The sequence below is a fragment of the Anser brachyrhynchus genome, assembly GCF_964034855.1.
Source record: "Anser brachyrhynchus genome assembly, chromosome: 5".
Lineage (NCBI taxonomy): Eukaryota > Metazoa > Chordata > Aves > Anseriformes > Anatidae > Anser > Anser brachyrhynchus.
Window position 1 is genome coordinate 28,865,422 of NC_137699.1, and position 25,487 is coordinate 28,890,908.

At 44.8% G+C, this 25,487-nt stretch overlaps 1 protein-coding gene across 7 annotated transcripts in view; it reads right to left on the bottom strand.

Moving 5' to 3' along the window:
* Nucleotides 1–494: 494 nt before the first annotated feature.
* ACTN1 (actinin alpha 1) overlaps nt 495–25,487 on the bottom strand; it is an 86,933-nt gene continuing 61,940 nt past the window's right edge. For 2 of the 7 annotated variants that reach the window (XM_080595373.1, XM_080595375.1), the window contains exons 9-21: nt 18,824–18,916; nt 17,437–17,667; nt 16,766–16,913; nt 16,077–16,227; nt 13,544–13,652; nt 12,944–13,084; nt 10,665–10,847; nt 9,592–9,726; nt 8,620–8,799; nt 7,519–7,665; nt 5,436–5,516; nt 3,207–3,365; nt 495–1,390 (exon numbers count right to left, since the gene is read on the bottom strand). In XM_080595373.1, the coding sequence (XP_080451499.1) occupies nt 1,232–1,390; nt 3,207–3,365; nt 5,436–5,516; nt 7,519–7,665; nt 8,620–8,799; nt 9,592–9,726; nt 10,665–10,847; nt 12,944–13,084; nt 13,544–13,652; nt 16,077–16,227; nt 16,766–16,913; nt 17,437–17,667; nt 18,824–18,916 (1,917 nt within the window). In that variant the 3' untranslated portion in view covers nt 495–1,231. Of the gene's footprint in view, nt 1,391–3,206; nt 3,366–4,838; nt 4,905–5,435; nt 5,517–7,518; nt 7,666–8,619; nt 8,800–9,591; nt 9,727–10,664; nt 10,848–12,943; nt 13,085–13,543; nt 13,653–16,076; nt 16,228–16,765; nt 16,914–17,436; nt 17,668–18,823; nt 18,917–24,417; nt 24,504–25,487 lie in introns of all 7 variants that reach the window. The other 5 variants (XM_080595377.1, XM_080595379.1, XM_080595378.1 and 2 more) reach the window with 5 other exon arrangements.

Genomic DNA, 25,487 nt, shown 5'->3' on the forward strand with positions numbered 1-25,487 from the left:
TTGCTTCTACTTTATGATTCATTAAAGGTCCTTAAAGAGATGTTTCGAAGGCTTGTTTCTTTTGAATGTCCGATACGAAGATGTTCTTGAGTGCTCTGGAAGAATTTACAATGTCAAAAGATGCGATATTAAAAGCAGTGAGATATTGAATGCTGAGCATGGAACAGTGGAGGAACTGGTTCAAAATATGGTGCTTGTATAGCTCTAGTAACAAATTCTGTACTGTTTTTTGAAGGAATAATGAGGATATTGTTCCTAGAGGTGTGTGTGTGTGTAAGGGATGGTTAAAAATGGTATAAGTCTAATTGAAAGTGGTCAGAAATCTGTGAAATTTCCAACTTAATTCAACAAAAATGAAAAGGTTAAGGGAGAGGGAAGTTGACATTCAAAGGACTGTAATTTTGACGAAAAAACATTTTGGATTCTCTTCTTCATGCTTGTGGTTTCAATTAAAGAGGATTAAACATTTACTGTACAAATGAATAAAGTCTAGATTTGTTATCACAAGAAATTTTTAATATGGTTTGTGACAAGCAATATCAAAGTTATCAACTCTCAAGCTTCATGTTCTGAAACCAGACAACTCTCAGCAACAAAAAAAGTTGTGCACTGATAAACATAGGAGGCATATTGTATTTTTTAATTAAATATGAAAACATGAGCTGTGTACATTATTTTTTCCCTAGAAAACACAGCAATTTCAAAAGTTTATCATAAAATATTTTCATGAAATGAGTGAACCAGCAAACACATGCACTTGTGTGCCTTCCCCCCTCCAAAGATAAACGTGATAAAGAGACATACGCAAATGTAAAAGTTAACAGAACAAGTGGCGTTTTGTTGTTGTTTGGTTCTTTTTGGAAAGGATGGAATGTAACATTGTGCTCGACTTTCTATGTCACAACAAAAAATATTTGGTGTAATATTTTAACATTTTCATTTTAAGTTTCAATCTGGTGGAGAAAAATACCTTTTTTTCTATAATAAAATATGTCTGTTCTTTTTAAAACGTAACTTTTTTTGCACAAAATAATTTTGTAAACTGTCATTTCAAGGGCAAGGTAGGCGGTGTCATGTCAATGTCCTCCCCCCCACTTAAAAATGTGATCTGTTATCTGAAGCAAAACAGGGAAACACAAAAAAGAGCGGAGCAGAGGCTGCTTTGCAAAGAGAAAGAAGGGTGTGTTGGACGGGGGAGAGGGGAGGGAGCGTGTGGTGGGACAGAAAAAAGTTAAAGGTCACTTTCGCCATAGAGCGCTGTGGAGAAGGACATGTAGTCCAGGGCACCGGGTACAGCATCACGGCCATTGTAGGGTGCCATTCTAGCAATGCAGTATTCAGCCTGATCAGGAGGCAGTTCCCGCCGTAATTCGTCCACAGTGATGTAGTTCTGCAACGAGGACACAAGATAAGGCAAGCGTTATTTTCAGAAGACTGACCTTCCTCACGGGACAATCGCTCCCTGTCCCCCAAGGGCAGCAGATGACAGTCAGGGACAGACCACAGCTAGACTAGGACTGTACATCCATACACAGCGCTCTCTGGGCACACGCCTTTGGAGGAAATGCAGTTGCTCTCCCTACAGTTTGGCCAAGAAAATGATTTTACAATGGACAGGAGGATTGTTTTTTCAGGAGAGATGCTGGCACACCTAAAGAAAAGACCTGGTGGTAGGTCAGGTAAATTGTTAGTGTGAAATTGCCCCTTTTCGTTGAAAGTGGAGGTCCTACTGAAGGCAAATGGAAGGAAGCAGAAGTTTAATTTGGATCCTGCTCTCACCGGCAGCAGTTCATGATGCCTGGGAACTGCTGTTCCCTCTCTTCAGACCACGGAAAGAAGCCATCCTCACTAGCACTGGTTGGTGGCACCGATGCAGGCAGCAGACAAGCCAACGCTTCCTATTGCTTTCACAGCTCTGCTGACAATCTTTGCCTTTCACAACATACATTTTTAATAGGCAAGTAAACCTTGTCTTACATAAAACTGACTTCTGGAAGCTCATTCAGCTGAGGTGAGGCTAGCTTGGCTTCTCTTCATGCAGCTGGTAACAGTAACTGCCTGTTTGCTAACCAACATGTTGTATTTAGCTAACTGACTCACTTGCAGTCTTCTGAAAAATGGCTCAGGTTTCAGAGAATCTCTCTCTCTTCTTTGACTTTCTCTACTCTTTTTCATGTCTTTTGGTTTCATGACTGGAATGAATAAAAGATTTTTCTTCATAATGAAATCCTGTCTGATTCATGTTGTAGTTACTGGAGCATATTAAACACTGAAAATTTTATTTGAAGTACTGTACAGAGTAGATGAGTTAGTAAATAATACTCTATGCCAAAAAAACTTATTTATTCAGTGTTTTATCTTGTCACAATAAGCTGGAATTTTCAGGCCTTGAAAGTCAATAGAACTGGCTTTAGTCAGGTAGAATGCCTTAGACACATACGGGCGTCATGGGTTTCTACATTACAGGTTATGAAAAGATTATTAGCAAAACACAGAAAACAGTAGTGGATGAAAGGATAACTTATTACAACCTAAGAAATTTACTGTGAGATGAACAAAATCATTAGCAAATACAGAGAATCATTAGTATTTGATATACTACTTATTTATGCAATTGTAGCAAAGATTAGTGGGGATTTTTATGTAAGAAAAATAAGAATATATATATTTCATATCAGCTGGCTCCACTGATGCAAATTTAGAAAATTAGTACTTTACATTCATTCTGTGAGTTTTCCTATTTTTGGCCAATTTCTGTGATCAAAAGATGCCCTTTTTAAATCACAGAACTTGCAGACGGAGCATATCTTCAATGAAAATCTAGTATTGATCGTATAACAACAGTAGTGATATCTACAAAGATCACCTCAAGTTTACAGCTGTCAGTAATTAATAGTTTTTCAAGAATAATCAAGAACCATCTGTTGAATCTGTTCATACATTTTAAAATAACAAATTGCAGCTAAGCTCTTAATTCAATTTTTAATGCTACAGTGGGCAGCATAGTTCTGACTGACAGCGCAACAGGGCTTCCAATTGCCTTGGCAGGCTGCCCGCTAACCCACACTTTAACCCTGCACTCCTCCAGCACTGCGCGGTGGTCCTGTGACAACACTCTCCTCGCTAGAGAGCACTCCCCTTGGAGACAGGAGGGAAAAAGGAAAGCAGGAGCAATGGAGATTGGAAAGGAGGATGTAGAGCCTCACCTTATCTCCAGCCAGGATCTTGAAGGAAGCCATAACCTGGTCAGCAGTATCTGTATCTGCTGTTTCCCGGGACATGAAGTCGATGAAGGCCTGGAACGTCACTACACCCAGGCGATTAGGGTCGACGATGCTCATGATGCGGGCAAACTCTGCCTCTCCCTGGGGAACAAGACAGTCATGTAAGCCAGGACACTTGGGCAGCAGTGCTATGAAAGTGGGGAGAAACTGTTCAGCAGCACATCTTACAGCTCGGAAAACAAAGCCAGACAGAAACAACTTCAACCTTTTGTCAGAATACTTTTTTTTAACCTGTCGTCTACAAATGCTTCCCACTCATTTGTTCTTTGGAATAAAATACTTTCAGCTATGACCTAGGATAACATCCAGCTCCATCTAGCTCTAGGACAACACTATCAGGGAACAATGTCATACAGACTTCAGGGGAAGATGCAGCTTTCTCTGTAATACATGTTGTGCTAGATGCCTGTAGCAATATTGGGAGATCTGCATTCCTCAAATCCTTTTACTTTCATTTACTAAAAGAGAACTTTTATGGTTCTCCTCAGCTGCCAGAACAGAATCCACCAGAAGAAACCTCTTTGGGGCCTTTAACAGTAACTAGTTCATCCTGATTAGACAGGCTTTGGAAAGGACTTGCAGATCTGGTGAGGTGCAGGGAAGTATTAGCCTTTACAGGAAAGGTGCTACAGATAACTTTGCTAGAGAGGCCAAAACCTTGTAGTAGGATTTTTGTTCCTTTTTTATTTTTTCATATAAACAATTATCTGTTCTCATCTCTGGGACTCCTTCCTCCCCAGGTAAGGGGGAAGGGGAAAGCACAGCTGAGTCTTCTCCTGGGAACTGGCTCTTCTAACACCTCTAGATCAGTACACCTGCAAGATTAATTGAGGTGTCTAATCGAATGTTACTACAGCTTGGCCCACTACTTTAAAGAGTCTGTGTTTACACTGGGCTGATAAGTAAGGCAAATAAACACTGCTTTGCCTGGCATCAGGAGCAAAGATACTGAGCATACAGTTCAACATTTTTGCACTACGCTCTTCTCCTGCCCTTTAATGAACATCAGTCTTTGGGGAAGCTCTCCCCATTAGTTATCCTGCCTCTCAAGGTCCCCTGTTCCTGTTGTGAATATGCAGGTACTCTGGTGAGGAAAAAGCTACAGGGAAGATGACTGGAACTTGAACCTACTTACATGAACAGGAAGATCGATGTGAAATAAGTGAACGGGAGGAGTGGCATTTGAGTGTATTCAGAAATCAGGCTGTGAATATGTCCAGATGAGTTCAACTGATGCTCAGGGCTGGGGAGCTTATATGCCACTGTGCATACTGCACATAGCGATATGAAAAAGTTTATTGTTTCTTCCACTCGTAGCTGCACGGTTTGATAAATATATTTCTTATTTGACATACACAAGAATTAGACAATGGTTTCATTTTTTTTAACCTTCAGCTACTGCTGCGAGAGAAGAATTTTACATGTGCTAGATTTAACTTCCACTGCTGGAAAACAAGACTGCGTTTACCTTGATTCGCTACACATTCTCCCTTTCTTTTTGAAGGTGGCTATAAGAATCACTTTGAACAGGAGTGACAGAGGGCTCTACATTACCATATTGTAACCCATGGAGATAAGGCAGGCTCGGAAATCTTCACAATCCATCATACCAGTCTTCTTCTACAGAGAGTGATGCAAAGATGGAAAAAGCCAAGAAAGAAAAGGGAGGCCAGGCCAGGGAGAAATGAACCCACAGGAGACATTACAAAGAATGAGTTTTAGGAAGAAAGTATTTACGGGACAATGAAAAACAATACAACACAGGTAGTTTGTGAAACCATAAAGAAATAAAGGTAGTTTTGGACATGGAACAGTTTACACACAGGGGACACAATGATGATGAAAAAGAGGAATTAAGATACCAAGCAAGACCGATTGAGAGACGGACAAGAGAAGGATCGTTAAGTGACACAGAAGTAAATGGAATAGTTTGAAGATATAAAGGGAATTTTCCAAAGACAAACAATTAGGGAATTAAGAAGGAATAGATACCAAGGTACATTTAGGGAGGAAGTAGTATAGAAAAATGATGCATATATAGTCAAACACAAGAATGACAGATGGATTAAGACAAACAAGAAAAGAAAGGAAAAAAACTGTTATTTTTTCATAGTTTAATATCTGGCTGTGTTCACCACTAGCATTCAGTACCTGTGCATCGTTTCCAATATCGTAACCCAAGCTGATGAGACAGGCTTTGAATTCCTCAGGGCCAAGTGTGCCGGAGTGGTCCTGGTTATGCGGTGTGCCAGGCAGCAGGACATGCAGTGCCAGTGGGGTGACGGTGTGGGCAGAAGGAAGGGAGACACAGAGGAGATCAAAGGGAGGCAGAAAGACAACAAATAGGTGCACCATGCAGTGGGTGAAAGGAGGGAGAGGAAGAAGGACATGCAGATAGAAAGACAGGGAAGAAAAATAAAAAGTGCACAACATTAGATATCACAATGACATTTCAGGATGTGCTAAAAATGCTCTTGGAACAGTTCCTTCTGAGAAAGCTCGTCACATCTTGAGAGCATTTCAATGACAAAAACAGTCAATGCTCAGAAGCCTCAAGATCTCCATCTCCCAAGTGAATTACTCGCATCACTGCTTGTTATCCATAGTGCCAGAAGCCCTGTGTTTCGCTAGTAACCTGGAGTGCAGGTAAGCAGGCAGAGGCAGTGGGAAGCATTGCCTTATTCTTCTAGTCAAAAGTCCCACCAAAGGAGTAGGTGAGGGCAGGTATGTTTGGCAACACACCCGAGGAAGCTGAGCTGTCAGGGCATCCCAGGAACAGACAAAGAAAAACAGCTGAAGCTCAAGGGAGCAGTGTTATTGCTGTATTTATGAGACCTGCACATAAGGTGGAGCTTTGACTGGCAAGGCTGTTTGAAGTGCTCAGTTCTGAAAACAGCACTGCTGTACAGCATGGCACAACGTGGCTTGGCAGCTGCTCTTCCCTTTTCTCATTCCCCACTCCCCCAGTGTTTGGATGTACCCATGATCACAAACTGTGACAGGAACTGAGAATCCCCATTCACCCCACAGAATTTTAGCTCAGGACAGCCCCGGGCACTGAAGAACCCCTGCCTGCAGCCACCATCTCTGGCCAGAGAAAGAAAGCTACAGACAGGATTGTGGGGCAAATTCCATGTGACTTTCCTCAAACAATCAGCTTATTAAATCCAGCCTTAAGCCTTTGTAACTCAAATACACAGCTGAAGATTGGGAAAGACATTTTTCCTCTGCATTATCAGACTGTTGTGGAGGAAGGGGCAAATGATATGAAAGTCAAAATACAAAACTTACAGTGCTTTCTGGGTCCTTCTGCTAAGGAAAGAAGCTATGGCTTTGGTTTTCCTTTGGCAGCTAGAGAGGGGCTGAAATGGCTAGTGCTCAGCAGTCTGAAAATGTTGCCAGCCTCTGAGAGGGCAGGCTGCAGCCCTGTTCTCTGGAGACCTCTCAAACAGTCTGACTGGTGCAGCAAATGGTGGAGAGCACCTACATTTGCATCACTGACTTAGTATCTCTGCAGGCGCATGGATTTCCAGACAACAGTGAGGGGGCTGATAACTGAGCCTACAGAACCAGTCATGAGATGGTGTCAGGCTTGGGCTGCTGTCTCTGCCTCCCTGTGTTGACAGCTTTCTGATTTGTTTGATAGAGGGATGCCAGCTGATGGCTTCTCCATGGAGAAGGAAGAGCTGCAAGGAGGGTGGCAAATCGAGGGGAGGAGGATTTCCTTTGAGGAATTCTTTTCTTATTGTACCTGTTAGTGCCTTGACACGTATCTCCACAGTAAGGCACGACAGGCTTTGCATCAGGATTTACCTGCATTATGTAATGTCATTCTGCGCATAGATCCTCTTGTTTGCTCCATACAAGAGCAATGCTGGTTTCTTCAGTACTGGTTTATGTGATGGTATATCAGAGCACAGGACAGCTGCTCCAAAGGATTTATAAACTATGGATTATAAACTAAGATAGTGAAGCTGGGGTAAAAATGTAATTTTCTAAATAAGCCTTCAAACTTTTTCACACTTTAGCTTTATTAAGAAACTTTCTGTTTCAGATATACTTCTCCTCCCAGGCTAATGATCTCTTGGCAATCTCCCTGCTCCACAGTAGTGGCATTTTTAAGAATTAAGCCTCTTCTATTAATCTAATTTTACTACAGTGACTGTTTGTTGTTGTACTGTGCAGTCTACGTGAGAGCTTGTAACTTACCAAGCTGCAGTCAGCACTTACTTACCCTGTCGAAATGGTTGAAAGAAGCCCGGAACTCGTTCATCTGTTCCTGGCTGATTCCTTTGGCATCACGGGTCAGAATCTGGTTTTCCACTTCATTGATGGTTCTAGCAATTGTTGTTAATAGCTGCTCCCAGCCCACTCGGATATGCTGGAAAAAGGAGGACAAGACAATTTGTAAATTAAAAAGTTTTTCTGCCTCCGAGGCCATTGGATCAAATATGCTACTTGTTACAAATCAAATGATCCTGGTGGCCAAGGTTGAAGTCCACTTGCTCAGAAACGCTTCCTTCTCATCCACATTGTAAGCCAACCGGATATTTAAAATCTGAATTTTGACTGTAAAAAACATTGAAGAGGCCAATTCCTTCTTGTAATAAAGTCTTGGTCTTACTGCAAACTTCTTTTCCTTGTACAGCAACACAGTGGGGGCCTTTAACACAAATGAGAATCAAACCCAATGCTTCTAGGACTCAGTTGGGCAGAAAACTCTCCTTACGTGAACCAAGAAAATAAATAAACCACAGTCCTTGAAATACATTGGTGCTCCACTGCATCTGCTGTTGTTCAATGAAGAGCTGGCCAGAAACCAAAAAGCAAGTTTCAAAGCCTGTCTGTGTTCTGCTGGACTCATGCTGAATTCAGTTTGCTTCCAAGAAACCTCACGTTGTCAACAGAAAGCCAGACTCTGATTTTAAAAAGGTTTTGTTGGACTTCTTTCTTCTGCAAGGCTGTAGCAACTCAAACTCACCAACGCTTGGCTGGTCTTTCTAATCCCGGCTAACAGGCTGCCACAGTCAGGTGGCAGGAGAAACAAGACCAGCCAATTTTTCAAGCAATACTGTTGATATCTCATTTAGGTTATTTCTACAGTCTGCATTTGGAAGAACAGTGGACCAGGTTGGTATGAAGTACAGCAAGGCTGAAAAGAAATTTATTAACATGTTGTTGCATGCTTGGCCATACTGTCAAGCTCTCCCCTTTGCTGAGAACCACAATATTGCCTGAGCAGGATGTGGCTGGTGCTAACTGGCCACAACAGATCAGGCTGTCTGATCTGCTGGCACTACACTCCAGCAGGGAAAAGGCTTTGCAAAACATTTACCTCCATGGTGTAGTTGGTGTGCTTGTTGTCAAAGATAAGCGCCTCCTGGATCTGTTGGTGGTCTCCTTCCAACTGGTCAATCTTTGGTTTGTAATTCACAATGCTCTTCTCATACTGCCGCAAGTGGTTGAGCTGGTCCTCCAGGGTCCCATGCATCTCTATTGAAATGCGGCCAATCTCCTGCATTAAATTAACAAAGGGAAAGGAGTTACATCCCATTAGAAGGAAAAGCCTTAACATGGCTGACATTTAATGCAGCTATTTCATACTTGCATAGGATGATGATTCAGAGAAAAAAATCTCAGAGAGCAGTTACTTTAGATGAGCTGAGACATTGTCAGCAAAAATTTCAGCAGAGCCTTGAACATTTTCCAAGTGGGGTGTGTCACATGAAATGTGTCTAATATAAAGATGCAAAAAAAGGAAACTGCATTCCATAAGCTAGTAAAGTAGCAAGAAAGATCTTTTCTTGATGTGCTGTCCTCCACTATTAGTCCCTTCATAAAGAAATGTCTGTAATTGCTCTCTTCTTTACATCTCCTACCATCAATAACAACTTCCTAGTTTTTCATCTCATCAACTCCAATTTTAATTCAAATCTTACCTAAAGAGAGAAGATTTCCATTAAAAATGTTTCTCTTCTGCTGATGTTTGACATGCTAGTTGTATATATTTTCTCATGTGTACCAAGATGTGTGCAATTGCAGTGAAAGCAGTTACGGAAAATATGCTTTTGATGTAGGGTCTTTCCCTTGCTTCACATATATTTGACTCTATTCAAATACCACTGTTCCCCGTTTTAAGTAATGTATTTTTATCACTTTACTGAAGAGTTAGGGGAAGGAAAGTAAAAGCACTTCAGTAATCAATATCAATCTTTGTATTCTCCATATTTTCTATGAAAGTTTCTCTTGCTGTAATCTCAACGAAGAATGACCAAAACAGTAGTCAAAAAAAAAAAAAAAAGAATACCTCCATCTTGGTCTGGATCCAGGGTCCAATGACATTGGCCTGTGCACCAAACTGCTTACGAAGTCGTTCATTTTGCTGCTGGCGAGCGTGTTCTTCCATCAGTGCTTGATCCCTTCTAGGAACCAGCTGCCTCACCTAGAGCAAAGAGTGAAAAAGTGTGCATTTAATACATGCAAAGCTAAGTGAATAATAACTGTAGGAATTGATGCAAGGAAGGGATAAGGTTTGGGGAGAGAGAAATGAGAGAGCCCCAGTGTGAGTGGGGTTGTGAAGGGGCTTCCAAAAGATGGTGAGGGCTGCCAGAAGCTTTTAATCCAGGACACTTTTGGGGGGAGCCCCAGGTGGGGTGCTTGTTGGACCTGGGCTCTCTCTAGGGTTAGGATTTGGAGACAGAGAAAGTACAGAGACCCACTGCGAGTGGCGTTGCAAAAAGGCCTGTAACGCCAGGATGAGGGGTGTCTGTACTCAAAAAAAGTGGTCATAAATTTTAGGCCTTGGCAGGGAGGCTCATGGAATGTGAATCCTATTCACTGCAGGACTGGAAATTCATCTCAGGCCATAAAAAGAAGCTTTCATCCACTATCTGGGGTTTTGGTGCCTGATGCAGGCTGAATCGTAGTAGCTGCAGATATCATTGATTTGGTGGTAAGAACCACCAGTGTAAACTGGTATTAAGATTATCTGCTCTTTTAGGATTACAGCATTGGATGGCTCCTTGTCTGTGGAGACTGAACATCTGAAAGGTTGAATGGTGGAGAAGGATATTGACTCCCATGACATACTTACTTGCTTTTCAGGTCAAACGAGGACTTAAAATCTCAAAGTTCTTAATTTAGCATCTCTTGTTAAAAAAAAAAAAAAGGAATGAAAAGCGATGACACCCTTAGGCATATATTTTTAAGATGTCTTCCGATTCCAAGCACATGGCATTTGAGCCGAAAGCAAATGGCAAATGTGCAGGAGCTCAGCAGTAAACACAGAGGATAACTCAGATTAAATAATCCCCTTCCTGGGGTCTCAGTGACTGAGCAGCAGCCTCCCCCACACTGACTGCAAGGTTATAAAGAACTCACATGTTCCCATTTGCCATTGATCTCCTGTGGGGTGATTGTAGTGTACGGATTCGTTCCTGCCATGTTGACGTGGTATGTCTGGACAATCTTTGAGACTTCATTGTGGATTCCCAGGATGGCCTGTCGCTCTTTGTCGGCATCTGGCAAAGTGGCTTTGAACTGTTCGTGGGCTGTGGTCAATCCCTGTGGAAGGAAGGCAGCAGCAAAGAAGAGCGTTAGTCACTGAGTAGCCTCTTCAGCAGATATATCCCCGCAGAAGTGACTGCAAAAGCTTACATATTCCCAGGATATAAAATAGGCTACTCTAACACACTTTCAGCACCTCCCAGCATCACTAAACAGGCTGTTTTAAGTAGTTAAATGAAATGAACTCTCATTTTCCCTCTCTTTGTTTCTGTCCCATGTTGACCAGGGACAGAAATCACATCCCAAAACATGATGGAATAATTCTGCCTTGTAATTTAATGGAACTGTTTCTCCATTATTGCTCTGTGAATGGCTCTCAGCCCCCTTTGGGAAGAACACTGGAGTACTTGTCTAAATGCACCACATTTTTCTTCGCCCACTAGGTATGTACTAGTTCTACATCAAAGATGATTTCAGATGAATAATAAAGAGTCAGATCCAGTCTGATCAGCGTAAGTTAGAAACAGGTGAAGGTCTTCCAGCCCACAGCAAACCTGAACAGGCAACATAAGCTTCTGTTGCTGAAAACAGCTCCCTCTCCCTGAACACAACAGGCCCTTTCTGTTGCCCATCTTGCTGTGGTGCCCGGACTGTGATCCAAGGACCGATGGTAGGGGTACACTTGCTGGTAGCCTGTGGACAGCTGACAAGCCAGTTGGTCCTGGCTCATTTCCCACTGCTTCTACAGGCCTTTAAGACACTTCATCCCAGAAGCCTGGAAGATCAAGACTAGGGAAGCAAACACAGGGGAAGAAGCAGCAAAACAAATGGGGGACAGAGAGGCATGTGCAGGGATAATGGAAGGAACAGCGTGGACAGAAGAAGGAATGAAAGTAAACCTCATGACTGACCACTTTCTTACAACACACACACTGTTAACTAGTTTTGTAGAATTGCTTTCTTACATGGTGACTCATTACTTTGCAGCTGCTGCAGTGGCCACAGAAATGTAATGCAAGTCTGGGGGAGCTGGGAAACATTCTGCAGTCACAAAGAGATGATGGAAATGTTTAAATGCTGTTCAGATTTGTTCTGCATTATGAAACACTTAATGAACCCCTTTGTTCAGAAGGGAAGGGTGGAAGTAGCAAGTTGCAGTTCAGTAACAGAGCTCAAGCCTGGTTTGGGCTATTTCACTGCCTCTCTGACACCCTGGCTGCCTTGTGTTCTCTGTTCGCCTCCAATTCACTGCCTCACTGATGGCCATGTTGCTGTCAACCATTCTTGCAACAAACTCATCAGTTTTGACAAACTGAACAGGTCCTGAGAGAGAACAATGTCAGGAGGAAATTGTGGTGGTAGTGCAGCAGCTGGTAGGAGCAAGAATATCCTGGCTCCTCATCTCAGCCAGCTGAATCCAAATGAGTTCCTGGATTCTGTTCATGAGCCCATCAAGCAGAAGAAATAGTCCCCTCTGGAATCCAGAGAAAGGTAATTCCTGCTCCCAAAGGTCTGAAAATTACCTATAGATACCTCAAGCTCCACAAGTTCATTTCATTACAGCCTTTCAGAAGGGGGAAAACTGAGATACTGTCCCTGTTGTCTTCAGGAGGCAAAAAGTCTTTGGCTTCAAATGGCAATGCACTAACAAAATAGAGAATCCTGCTTAGCACTGAAACCCTGCTGGCAGCTCAACAGCTGCCTTCGTGCCACATCACATAGGACCAAATGGCCTGAACATGAGACAACTGACCCACAGAATCTGAGAGCAGCACTAAGCTTTCTTCATTTGGATTAAAAAACAAACAAACAAACAAACCAATAAACAAACAAACAAACACAGGACTCTAAAAGATCCTCTCAGCTTTCAAGCTCTCATTACTAAGACTGGAGTCACAATAAAAAACTCGCTTTCAGTTCTTTGTACTCAGCTAGGATGGTGTGAACTTGTCTCATATCTATTCAGACAGTTTTTTTGTTTTTTTTTTAAGAAATCAAGGGAAAACATAGTCCCTTTTGTTTCTCTTGCTAAGGCTGACTCACTAGAGCAGCATCTCCAAAACATGACCTACAAATTCAGCACCGTTAGGAATCCAGGAGATTCCTGATTTCCCTCTGTCCCAGCCTGGCTGGTGGAAATGACTGCTCTGTACCTGGATCTCCTCAATGGTGTGAACGATGAACGTGTCCTGCAGGTCCTCCATGGCCCCTTCCATCCAGTTATTGAAAGGGGCAGCTCGTTTGGCATATTCCAGGTACAACTGGTCAATTGTTTCCAGTAGCTTCTCTGTCCTCTGAGCGTACACAAAAAAAAAAAAGAAAGAAAATGAGGAAAGATGGTTAGAGAAGAATAATCACACAGATATGTGGATTCTCTGAGCTTTCAGACCTCCTTGGTGCTCCCAGGAGAGTGCTACAGTAAAAGTCTCTCTGCTGTTAAGATTACACACAAGATGGATTTCTTCCTCTCTCTGAGGGAAAAATATGAGGTCCATTGAAATTAAACAAACAAGGACAGTCTTTTCAAGAAGAATCAAACTACGGAACACAGGAAAGTAGAAACTAATCAATAGCCTGAGCAAACAAATGGTACCGTAACTGGGCTGGAAGCAGAGAAGCTGCCTAAGTATACGGAAATGTAGCCCTGGTTTACAGTCTGGGATGTTCCAGGAGAAATTGGCTGCTCACACCCACTGCGGCTTGCTTCCCACAAATGACCTACCCGTGTAATCCCAACTGGCAACATGTCTCACCTCCAAAGCTTCTCTACGTTTCTGGGTTAGGGCACCCAGATTATCCCACTGATCGCAGATCTTCTGGCACCTGGCATTGACACTTGGAGAATCGTAATAGTCCAGCTCACTATGAGGGGTGGGGAAAAAGGACAAAATAGCAAATTAAGACCTTTTGGAGAAGAAAGAGAAAACTTTATCAGCCTTAAGGACAGATGCAAACAAAGGGCTCATGGCCTCTGCAAGTAAGGCATGCCAGGAAGACAGCAGTATCTAGCTTTGGAGACACTGGCACATCAAACATCACGCACCAGGAAAAAAAACAACCCCCACCCAAGGCTGTAACAAACATCGGTTCTGGCTGCTTGATGGGGATAACCTGGCACTAGGGGAAGGGAGTAGAGACTTTTACTCAGGCTGGGATTAAGCAGATTAAAAGCAGCAGTACGCCCCTGTATTCTGCTCGAGAAAATCGAGCAGGCTAACTACCTGCATCTTGCACATCAGTAGAATGGGCAGCAAAGATCTTATTATGATTGCCAAGAACCTACGTACGATGTTCTAACAGTTGCATAGGAGAGGTGGCAACCTTCAGCAACAGTTGAAATACACAACCCATTCATTTATTTAGGACAATCCCGGAATTACAGTGTAGGTTTCTCTCTGGTATGCCTCATAACAGAGTGCTTTGCTGGGGTGTCTGTAGCTTGGCACTCCTGGAAGAAGGGCTGGTAAGAGTATGGCTGGGGAAAGGAGAACGTGGGGGTAGGCTGAGGGCTGTGGTCTTGTATTACTTTGTGCTCTTGGTTCTGCACATGATCAAACAGGGAGAAGCTTGCAGGCAGAGAGAGACCAGCCAAACTGGGAAGTGTCACCCATAAAAGAGAAGGTGGAATAACTTGCTGAGCTACTGAATGACCCTGGGCAATCTGATGAGCATTTCTCTTATGCAGTAACGCAGGTTTAAACAGTTTCCTCCTACTTCATTTCTTCCCATCATTGTATTGCCCCTCCTGAGGTGTGTGGGCTCGACTGTTGGTGGAGTCTTGTGGAAAACTAGTCATGAAACTGCCTTCGGCTAAAAATAACTTTTTCTTTGCTGGGTTTTTAATCCAGATCAGTTCCTTGATCTACTTTGCTGCACAGCCAGCACTGCAGCTGAAAGAACTGCTTCTGAAAGCCTTGCTGGTAATGCACCCAGGCCGGACCACTGGTGCTGGGGAGCGAAGCGTGCCTGTGCATGGGCAGCCACAGGGGCTTCCTTCACACCCTCTCAATCTCCCTGGCAGTGTATCTCTGGATGAGGGAAGAACTCGGCCATCTTTTTTTCTGGGCACAGCACCTTTGCCGAGATGGGAGATGGCTTTTGGAAGGATGGCAGAGCCTTCTGTTCTCACACTTCGGAAGAAATCAGCTGTCCCCCAGCTTAGGGCCCAGTTTTCCCTGTCGCTATTAGAGCCGCAGCCGTTTTGTCTGGCATGTAGCATTTGCTTTGGAAGTGGCAGGTCAGCTAATGCTTGCTGACTAGCCAGCCTCAGTTTTAATCTTACTGACATGGAGGATTGCCTTGAACCCTCCTCCTGTTCCAAGGTCAATCCTCCAGTGGTCAAGTGAGCACTTCTGTAAATCTTTGTTGGTAAAGGAGGTAACGATCATGATCCAATAATCCTGATTTTTTAGGGAAAAACAGTCTTTCAGCCCAAGAGAGATGATCTAGCCCAGATACTGTCTAACTTGAAATAGGCTAGTGTGATATATAAATATTTTTAACAATGGGAAACAAAGTCAAAGCCAAATTGTTCAGACTGTTTTTGCCAAGGAACATGCAGGGCTTCAAAATCTCTCTCCGTGCTACAGAGGCAAGCTCTCCCTGGCAATCAGCCTCACACTCTGATGGGACCCCGTTTCACCCAGTAACCTGTGTCACGCCTCAATCCAGGAAAAGGAGTGGGGGTGAAGGTTTCTAAGCCAGGGGAAGCCCAGAGAAAATGAGCTGCTGTAAAGAGTCCCTGGTGCAAGTCCCAACTGGAGTGCATGCAGTGCATTATTCCTGGGGCAAAGTGCCTACAGTGGCAATAGAGACCACCATGGGCTGAAACAATCAGCAGACTATTTTCCTCAGCAGTAAGGCCTTTTTTTGATAAAACAGAGCAAACTGGGAGTCCCTGGAGTGCCTGCTATCCTCTGCTGTTTCCTTCTGTTCCTGGAAAAGTAGGACAGTGTTACAGCGCTGCAACCTAACAGGGGCCAGAGGCAGGTCAGGCTCTTTAGGAAAGGGTTCACGGCAGTATAACAAGCTGGAAGAGGATGGAAACTTGGCTTGAGAATGTAATTCTGCCTCCCCCTCATCGGCACCGACGACTCAACCATTTTCTGGCCTGCTTTTCTGGTATGTCTAGATACTGGAGAACAGTATCCTAGATACTGTTTGGAAACACTAGGACTTCCCAGCATTTTTGTATGGGGATGGATTCATGGCTCTCCAGAGGGCAGAGGGCAAAGCTGATCAAGTCTCCCTGGCCCCAAGGATCGGATGTGCGTCGCGGTGCCGTACTTGAGCTCTTGTGCAATAGCAGCAATCTGTTCCACGCGGTCCTGGTGCGCAGCCAGGTCGCTCTCAAAGGCCTCGTGTTTCTTCAGCAGGGCCTTGATCTCCGAGAGGGTAGCGGTTTCGTAATCCTTCTGCTGCAGCATTGCTTCCTTACCTGAGGAGGGAGCCAAAGGACAAGAGAATGAAGGACAGGACCCAGTGCCCCCGAAGCCAGCTCCCGGGCACCCAGACAACCCTGCGGCCTTTGCTGGGGTACCTGCCCCACTCCAGACACCCTGCCCGAGGCTTGCCCTCGTGCATGCTTGCCTAGAGATGCACAATTCTCACTTTCAAACGAGTGAGTTTGCCATTAGCAACAGATATGGGCAGGCAGTGCAGCTCAAGCCGTTGCAGTCACAGTTTATACTGGACTCATCTCACTATGCTGTTCCTGTAAATGCCAACTGTGGTATTTACTTTACAGTAACCTTTTCTCTGCTCTGTAGCTCTATTCAGTCCAAAAATCTCCCTTTGGCATGGTTAGGGAATGCCAGTGCAGAACAGAGGTGATTTTTGTGATTTTTTTTTTCTAATAAAGTAAGAAATGAGCCTAGCACTCTGGAGAGGAAAATCTCATACAGAACCCATATAAGACCCATCTTTTCCTCTCTACATAACTGACAGCAATAGGAAGCACATAGGTTGGCATTTACCATCTGTCCAGGACTCGTGAATAGATGCCTTCTGCCGGAACTTCTCTGCCAGGTGATCCAGCCTCTCTAGCCTCCGGATCTCATTCAACAACCACTCCTCGTAGCCCTTCTCAGCCTGCTCTAGGCCACCCCAGGCATTGTTTATATCCTAGAGACAGGAGCACGGGAAGAAAAGGGAGGTTAGAAGATGGGGGAGAAGATGTACTTCAGCATTAATCCCAGAGGGCTACATGGCTCAAATTGGTTGGAGAGAGTGGGTGTGTGTGCTTTTAATCTCAGAAGGTTGTGCAGACAGGTCAGGAAGACAAAGTGCCAGACTTAAGATAAGCAGGCCTAGCAGTGTCAAGATATATCAGTCTGCACACGAAACCCTCTCTGTACACTCCCTCACATGAAAATATAACAAAATCCAATTATTTCTGAATTAGAAAGAATGAGAGGCACCCAGACATCTCCTCATAAAGACATGCAACTTGTGAAAAGCCTCAGAGTCTGGTTTAGGTACAGAGGAGCAGTGATTCCTTGTTCCTCTCTTATTATGGACTCACTGAACTACATTCTGTAGGGTTTCTGCCACAGAACAGCTCACTCCAGAGGCTGGCATTGCTCGGCCCAGTTCCATTTTTTTGGACACAGCTGGAGAATATATATGCTCAATTGCCCCCACTCACCGAGACCATCTTCCCTTCTGAAGGCATGAAGGCTGGCCTGTTGCTGAGCCGTAGCTTGGTCTGCAAGGTGTTGAAATTGATCTCAAGTTGGCACTTCTCTTGGACTTTGGGGGGCTTGTGCAAGCGGCGGTAGTCCCGGAAGTCCTCCAGTTTCTGCTGCATGGCTTGCATGGTGTTCTCTGGTGCCCGGTTCTCCAGCCAGGGGATGGTGCGACGGATCCACTCCAGCAGCTGAAAAGAACAACAAGAAGCCTTGAACTGAAATTGTGTTAAAACTACAGCTGTTGGTCTGATCTCATTAGGGGCCACTTACTTTTATGCTTGCTGTCAGAAAGGTTCTGCCATCAGCAGGGCTAGTAAGGAAAACCTTGCTAGCTTTTTGGGAGTATGATTTTTTTTCTTGTGAGCAGCCCAGTCCCTACCACACTGAGTAGTACTGCTTGTTGCAGCACTGCTAGCACAACATGCTTAAGTCATAGATTTCACATAATCAGGACCAAACTACATCCTCAGACTGCACTAAATGAATCCTAGAATTTTGCTGGACTGCTGCACAACTAATGGATGCTGTAAGCCATATTAGCTCCAGAAGAATCTGACAGGAGAAAACAAGCTGTGGCCTCCAGTTCCAGGAGAAAAGCCATGTTGTTTTCTCTCTAGCTTCTTAGAAGTCAGCATTGCTCTTTGAATTGCCCTCTTTCACAAGCCAATGTCAGGGAGCTGGCAAGGTGCTAATGCAATGGGCAGTCTGTAGCGTGAGTGAAGTAGTGTCATATGCTTTTTAAACAGGCTGAAACCAGGCTCATTGGCGATGTTTGACCTTTTGTTCTCCATCTTCCCTTCCCTACTTATCTTCCATAAACATACTCCAGTCCACATTTGGTCACTTCTGGAGTTTCACATCTGTCAGGCTTCTCAGTTAACCAACGCAGCCTCCAGCTTGTGTTGTACACAGATTCTTCCCAACTATCAGCAAAGGCATATTTCTTTCCTCAGTTATCTCTAACTTCCATTCTCTCTGATCCAATTCCTGACTTCTGCAGTATATTGGCATGCAATATGTATGAAAGATATTATGATGTTGTACAGTCCTGAGCAAGTCAAGACAGTTTGAGTTTTACTTTAATTTTTTAGTATTTCTGTGGCTGCTCCTGATAAACTGAGAAACTCAAAACTGCTCCATGGGGAAAATTCCTTTTTAAAGCAGATTTTTCTCTTCTTTAAGATGTAATTCAACCTTTCATTTTCCTCAATCTAGAAGGGAAAAGAAAATAAATTTCTAGGAAAACACAGGCCAATAGCACTCCCTAGGATTAACTATCAGGGATAAATGCAATTCCTTTCTACACAACACCACCCAGAAACCAACAGCACCATGGACACCTACATCACTGGCCAGTTTTTCGTAGTCTTCCATGAGCTGTTCATTCTCTTGGTTGACTGCCAGCACCTTGCAGATACGATTTGCTGCTGTCTCCGCCTGCCAAAGAGAAGAAAAACAGGAGAGGGGGAAAAGTGTGAAAAAAATATAAGCCAAAGCTTGCAGCTTAGCTTCCTGCTACATACCTGTGGGTAAAGTCTCCTAACCTTGGCTCTTACAGCCTGACTGTGCTTCAAAAATATCTGTCCTGACCTCTTTGCTTTCCATCTGACCTTCTGTAACATTTTTTTTTCCCTTCTCAGGTGACTATGTTCTTTCAGGGATTCTGAGTTCAGCTGACCCCAGCCCTGTGTGTCGTGAGATGAACACATTTCTCTGCCATTTCTGAAGCTGCTCCTACAAGAGGGCCCTGTTGTTTGCTTCCTACAGAAGGACCCCTGATGCCACTTTACAAAGGCAGGGAGCTTCTGTCACCAACTCCACTCTCCTCACCACCATTCAGAGCTCCAACACCAGGAACTGAGTGGTGTCAAACTGATGAGCCTCTCTACATGCTTTTACCTAAGGAACACACTACCTAAACACAGTTAATCTGCACAGAATCACAGAATGGCTTGGGTTGGAAGGCACCTTTAAAGCTTATCTAGTCCAACCCCACTGCCATGGGCACGGACACCTTTCACTAGATCAGGTGAATGCATATGTTGGACTTTGGAAATTTTCTAGTTTTGTTTTGAAGATAAAGTAGTAGACACCCTTGAGCTTAATTTCAGCCCAGCAAATGTCTTCCAGCACTCCCTGTATTTCTGGCATCCATCACAGGGCCACATCTCCCAGCATCTTGCTGCATGACACCTACCATGTATTCAGGTTTGCATGATCCAGTTGAGAAGAGGATTTTTCCCCCTTTCTGGATAATAATTCTGCTTACTCTCCCAAAGCAAATCTCACAAAAAAGAGCCTGTTGTTACTACTATTTAGTTTCCTTTTTTTTTTTCCCCATTATGGGACCAAAACCTGGCTCTCTGCAGGGAGCTGGACATGTTAAAACATGAAGTTGGAACAGAACAATGCTCAGAAAAATCCCAGCTATGAGCTCAAGAGCAAACAGTCTGCCCTGAAGTGCCATGAAAGTGTTTGGCACAGCAAACATACAGCAGGCTGGTCCTTGTACAGCATGTATCCATGGATCTGCACAGCTCCCTTTATTATTACGGCGGTAGGTGCAAGGCCATAAAGCCTTGGAGGATGTGGCCCTGTGATAGGTGCCTAGAGATTGCTCAGCATCCTCTTACCACAGCACAGTTATCACCCTGGTGCCTGGGGTAGGTGCTGGAGCTCCCCATAGGACCCCTGTGGAGGACTTCTCCTCACTCACTTCCTCACTTGCAGAGGCCAAGTGGAGATGAAGAGGAGGGCACACGCCAGCGCTACAACAGAGCAGTCATCAGCACTGTGCCCTGCCTTAAGACTCTGTGTGGGACTGATGACAAAAGAAGTTTTGCCAAGCTTATAGCTGGCAAGTTTCAACCTCTTTCTATTTTTAAAAGGCCTTTCATTATCTGTTTATTCAAGGCCATTTGAGAAAAATCCTCTAAATTTTGCAGCTGACGTGAGGCAGCAAGAACAGCAATAAAGTCACAGGCTGTACAGTGACATATGGATTGCGAAGGTCTCGGGGGATATGATGATCTTAGTTATTTGTAAGAACCTCTAAAAATGTATATTCAGTGATCTGTCCCTTCATCAAAGTGGGCCAGCTAGCAGATGCACAGACATTAACTAATTAGAAACACATCAGAGGGAACCATACAGGAAAAAGTCATTTCATTTAAAAAAAAAAAGTAAAAAATGTAAATGATGATTGCATTTAAGAAAACTTGTACTTTGATCTGTTTTTAACAGAAGTTTTTACTTTAATGGAGTGCTTTTTGATATCCAGAGAAAACTTTATAGGCACGAGACTGAATGGTCTGTTAAAAAGCCAGTGCCAGAGCCCTACCACGATGTGCCCAGTGGCTGCAGGAACTGGCGGTGCCAAATGTTTGTATCAGTCTTCCCAGAAGAGGAGCTCCCTGCACACTCTTAACTCTCCTTTGCTTTTTTACCCCTGGAGCTCGCTGCAGCAGCAGCCAGCTGTGCAGGAAGGACCCCATTTTGCACAGGCATATTTACATCTATCTGACGATAGATTTCCTCCAGCTGCCCAGGTCTGCATGTGTATATATGTGTTGAACATCTGTCCAAACACAAAAGCCCTCTGAATGTCAGCAATTACGGCATTATTTGTGTTATCTTAACGGTTGACATGCAGAGGCCAATCTTCTTCCTCCCCTGTACCAGTACTTGCTGCTCCGTGGTTCTTTCCTACTCCAGACTGCTCCGTGTAAGGGTGCTCTATGCAAGTGCCTGCTCTGTGTAAGTAAGCAGCAGCAGGAAAGGCTCTGTGGCAACTGTGACCACTCACGTCATGAGCAACGTGTTACACTGACTTCCTCTGAGCGTGGTAGGACAAAAGGCTCCCAGCATTTTCAGGTGACCTCCACAAATACACCCCGCACTGCTACTTGTGAGCAGTTCTGCGGAGATGACCACCTCAGTGAAACGCTTTCAGGTAAAAGAAGAGTTGCACACTAAAGTGTTTACACGAGACCAAGGCAGTTCCCCCTACATCTTCATTAATGGAGCGGAAAAAGCCATTTTGTCTTCCCCATACTGCTTAAGGCAATGATGCACTTGGGATGCTCAGGTTGGGTCCAAACAAGGCAGGATGCCCACAAGGCATGGAGCAGCCCTGATAAGCCAGATGCACCATCCTGGGGTCTGAAATCTACATAGCTGGATTCTCTGAGGATTTGTGTGAGCTGATCAGCTTTGGTACAGCATGGCACTAAGACGTTATACTACTTACTCTCATCAAAGATCATGGAGGGAGGGTGAGACTAGGGTATTCTGCTTGATACTGCAGTGCTGTTAGATATCTATGTCCTGTTTGGTGGGCTCGAAATGGAAACCTGATTAGCCAAAGAATAGCAGAAGTAGCAGTAATTTCTCTGCCTACTGTCTTTTCTCTAATTCTCAACCCTGACTTGGACTGCTTAGGATGGAAGTGGAGTTGTGTCTCTAGCTCTTGGTCCCAGGTCTCTTCGGCGAGGGCGATGACAAAGGAAGGCATTCCCCCAGTGTGCTACGTAGGGAGGGTGCCTGCCTGTTGCTGCCCTCTGGCCTCAGAGGACCACCTCAGAATACTGTATGCCAAACACAATCTTTTAATAAAATAGCAAAACGTTAGTTAGAAATTTTCACCCCAGAAATAAGGTTTACAAAATATTAAGCCAACCAGTAGTAAACAATCATGCATTTAGTGTGAAAGTCAGAAGCAGTTAGAAAACAAGCAAACCAACCAAAGCAAGTATACCTACATATATATACTTATATATATATATATAACAAAATGGCATAAAGAAAAAGCAGCCATCTACACACACGTCAGGCTGGGGACCCTGTACCTTCAAAGGCTCAGTATAAGAGAGTGAAAGAAGCAGAAAGCGGCTCATGGGACTTCCCCTTCAGGACTGGTGGCAGTAATGAAAAATCTGAATGAAAAATGGAGTGATATCACAGTAAGTCACCTAACCATGCACAAGGCAGCAACATGTTACAAGACACTTTGGGCTGGGGCTTGCACTCAGCAATCACTCTGCACTTGCCCTGGGATTTGAATCTGTGTCACTCAGCAGCTGCCTAATGTACGGCTGGGGCAGCTCCAAAAAGGAACTGGGCCCCTCCTGCCAGCTCTCCGCTGAGGTGCTGGCCCATCAGGCCTACTAAAAATTTAATTAATGATTAAATCTTTTATCTTCCCTACAAGCCAGTTAGACCACATCGGTTTGAAGCTTTATTAACAAAGAAGCTCCATCGCTAGTTCTTGCCCCAGCTACTTGGTTCAGGTCCTGAGGCAGCAGAAGGTTGTTTTCAGTTATCCCAGCAGACCTAGCATCCACCCCAATTGCTGATGAGAACATGAGACCTGCTGAGCAGGTTTCCAAAGGGTGGAACGGGCGCAGAGAGAAGAGGAGGGGATTGGAGAAGGACACAGCCACTTCTGCAGCAGGCTACTACCCTCCTCGTATTCGTGGTTTGCCCTTTCTTCGGGTTAAGCAAGGAGCAATTCCTAAGGGGCACCTGGCAAACAACAGGCCTTATCGCTGAGCTGGCATGAGTTCTGAGACTACAGTCGTCAGAGGCAAGGATCAGCTGCATGGAGCTTGCAGCCTGGTGTTAGGGGTTTTGAACTATTCACAAAGCAGGATCCCACTGGACAAGTCCTGACTACATAAATCATGCCAAGCGGGCAAATCTACTGCACTGCTGTGGAACGTATTTCCAGTTCCTTGGAAAGCAGATAGCACCATCTCATTCGTACGAAACACAGCAGGGAACAAAAAGCTTCACCCAAAAAGCTGCTCCCTGGAACCTATTGCCTGTTTTTGCCCTCTGAGAGCCAGCATCAGCACAGTATCTATATCAATGCTGCAACCATCAGCACCGTTTTGCACAAAAGAGATGGAGCCTTTCTGGAGTCAAGTTACCCCTCAAGCTGGGCAACGCACGGACTGGGTCTCAAACAGAAAAGGCCTGGTGAGAGAAACAAGTTACGGAAACAGGGAGATTTTAATTCCCGTATATAACGAGAAGAATCCAGTCCTGAGTTTTGGATTTTATTGTTCCAAAGCTCATAGTCTGAAATCTGCAATGATTTCGTGGAAAGGCTGCAGCCCAGACAGGCTATGGTATGGGGGGAAAGGCTGGAACTTTTTCTTCTGTTGAAAGGATTGCAGGGCAATTTCCATTTTGCAGGAAGTTCGCCCAAAGAACGTGCCTGTGAGTGACTGGTTCCTCTGAGGAGAAATGTCCCAGTGCCAGGCAAAGAGACTCTGGGGTAAAGAGGAAGTAGGACTGAAGCTACAGAAATGGGCAAAGCAGAGGAAAGAGAAATAAAACATACAGGTGGTTTGGGAGGAGAATGACTATAGAGAAGCAAGGAATGGAGAAGTGAGTGTGTGTGGGAAAGCTCAAGGCCTGGTAGGGATGACCTTCATGGCTGGAGCACAAAAGTACTCCAAAAGAGGCTACCACCGTGTAGTCAGCTGACATGATACAATCTAGGAAGCGATGACTGACCTAGCAGAAGCTGAGTGAGAACAGAAGGCAGGCAGCTCAAGGGAGACAGGATGCAAAGTCCTGGGCCAGACCGATCAGATTACGACACTTCTGGAGATGCATCGCCTGGCCAGGATGATGCCCGCTAAGTCACTGACAGGGTGTTGACTGTGTCAGAGCAGACACTCATTCCTCTTTCTACGCCAGCTTAATCAATGCTTTCTCCACCGCTGGGACATGAAAACTGGAGAGAAGGAGCAGCTGTTTGGAAGGACATCTAAATCACTTCTCCAGCAGGGCTAGAGCTGGATGGGGTGCAGCAGAGACTGCTCAGCCTCGGCACTGCGCCGGGCGGAGGGGCTGGAGCCTTCCTCGGTGGAGAGGACGAGTGGGCAGGGCAGGGAGTGGGGAGGGGGTTGTTAGCGGTAAAGTCTCACCTTCTGCGCCCCTGAGAAGGCGTGGTAGTAACATGAAACATAGGTCATTATGGCCTTCTCATCCGGCCTTAGCGTGCCTATAATATCTGTGCAGAGAAGGAAAAGAGGTTGAAAGGATAAAGTAAGAAGCAGCACATAGAATAAAACAAAACAGTCATGGGTGGCGTGAGAGAGGGGGAGAAAACTTCCCATCATGCAGAGCAGGACAGGCCAAACAGATTTCCATGCGGAGCTGGGAGGTCGGATCAGAAGGTGGCTAGCAGCGTTGGCTTGTGGCTCGAAGCGGCACCCCTGCGCCCTCCCCCCGCATCCAGGAGGGTCCTGAGCTGAGGATCCGGGCTCTGCACCTTCCCAGCTGTGGTCGGAGGGTACAAACGGGCTGTCGGAAGGTGTTCAGGGCTGTGCCCGAGGCCTTGCTGCACACTGAGGAGCTGCAGAGGTCAGAGCCTTCCGAAGCAGCGTGCTTCCTACACGCTGCCTGCTCTGCTTCACCACGCACTGCGCGCTCCTACGGCACTCCAGTATGCTGCTGGGTTTTGGCCAGAGATGTTTACAAGGTCTCACCCACAAAATGTTTCCTTTAAGTGACTCTGTTACCAACAGGATAATGGCAAAGCCAAACATGGTGAGGACTCGACTGCCTGATTTTCAGCATGGTGGGTGAGGAAAGGTTAAAAGGAAATGAACAAAGCCAGGCATCTCAGTCATGATACAGTGCTCTGTTCATATATCACCACAGAAGTACTCATTAGACATGCTTTGTAAGACCCAGGTGAACTGGGACTGAATTTGTGGCATGACTCAAGAAAGCAGCAGGTTTGGACCTTGAAGCACAGGTGTGGCAACCTGCAGCATATATAAGGTAAAAGATAAGGCTTTGGGTATTCATTGAACCCAACATAAAACCACTAAGTCAGCTCTGTTACCCCATCTTTCTAAAGAAAACAAAAAAAGTGAATAACTATCAGCATTGTTTTGCATTGTTTCCAGTGGGGTCAGCCTGCAGTGAGCAGCTGAGCAGAGCAATCTGTGGTCTCCATCTTTGTGAAACCAAGCATTGTAGCTCAGAC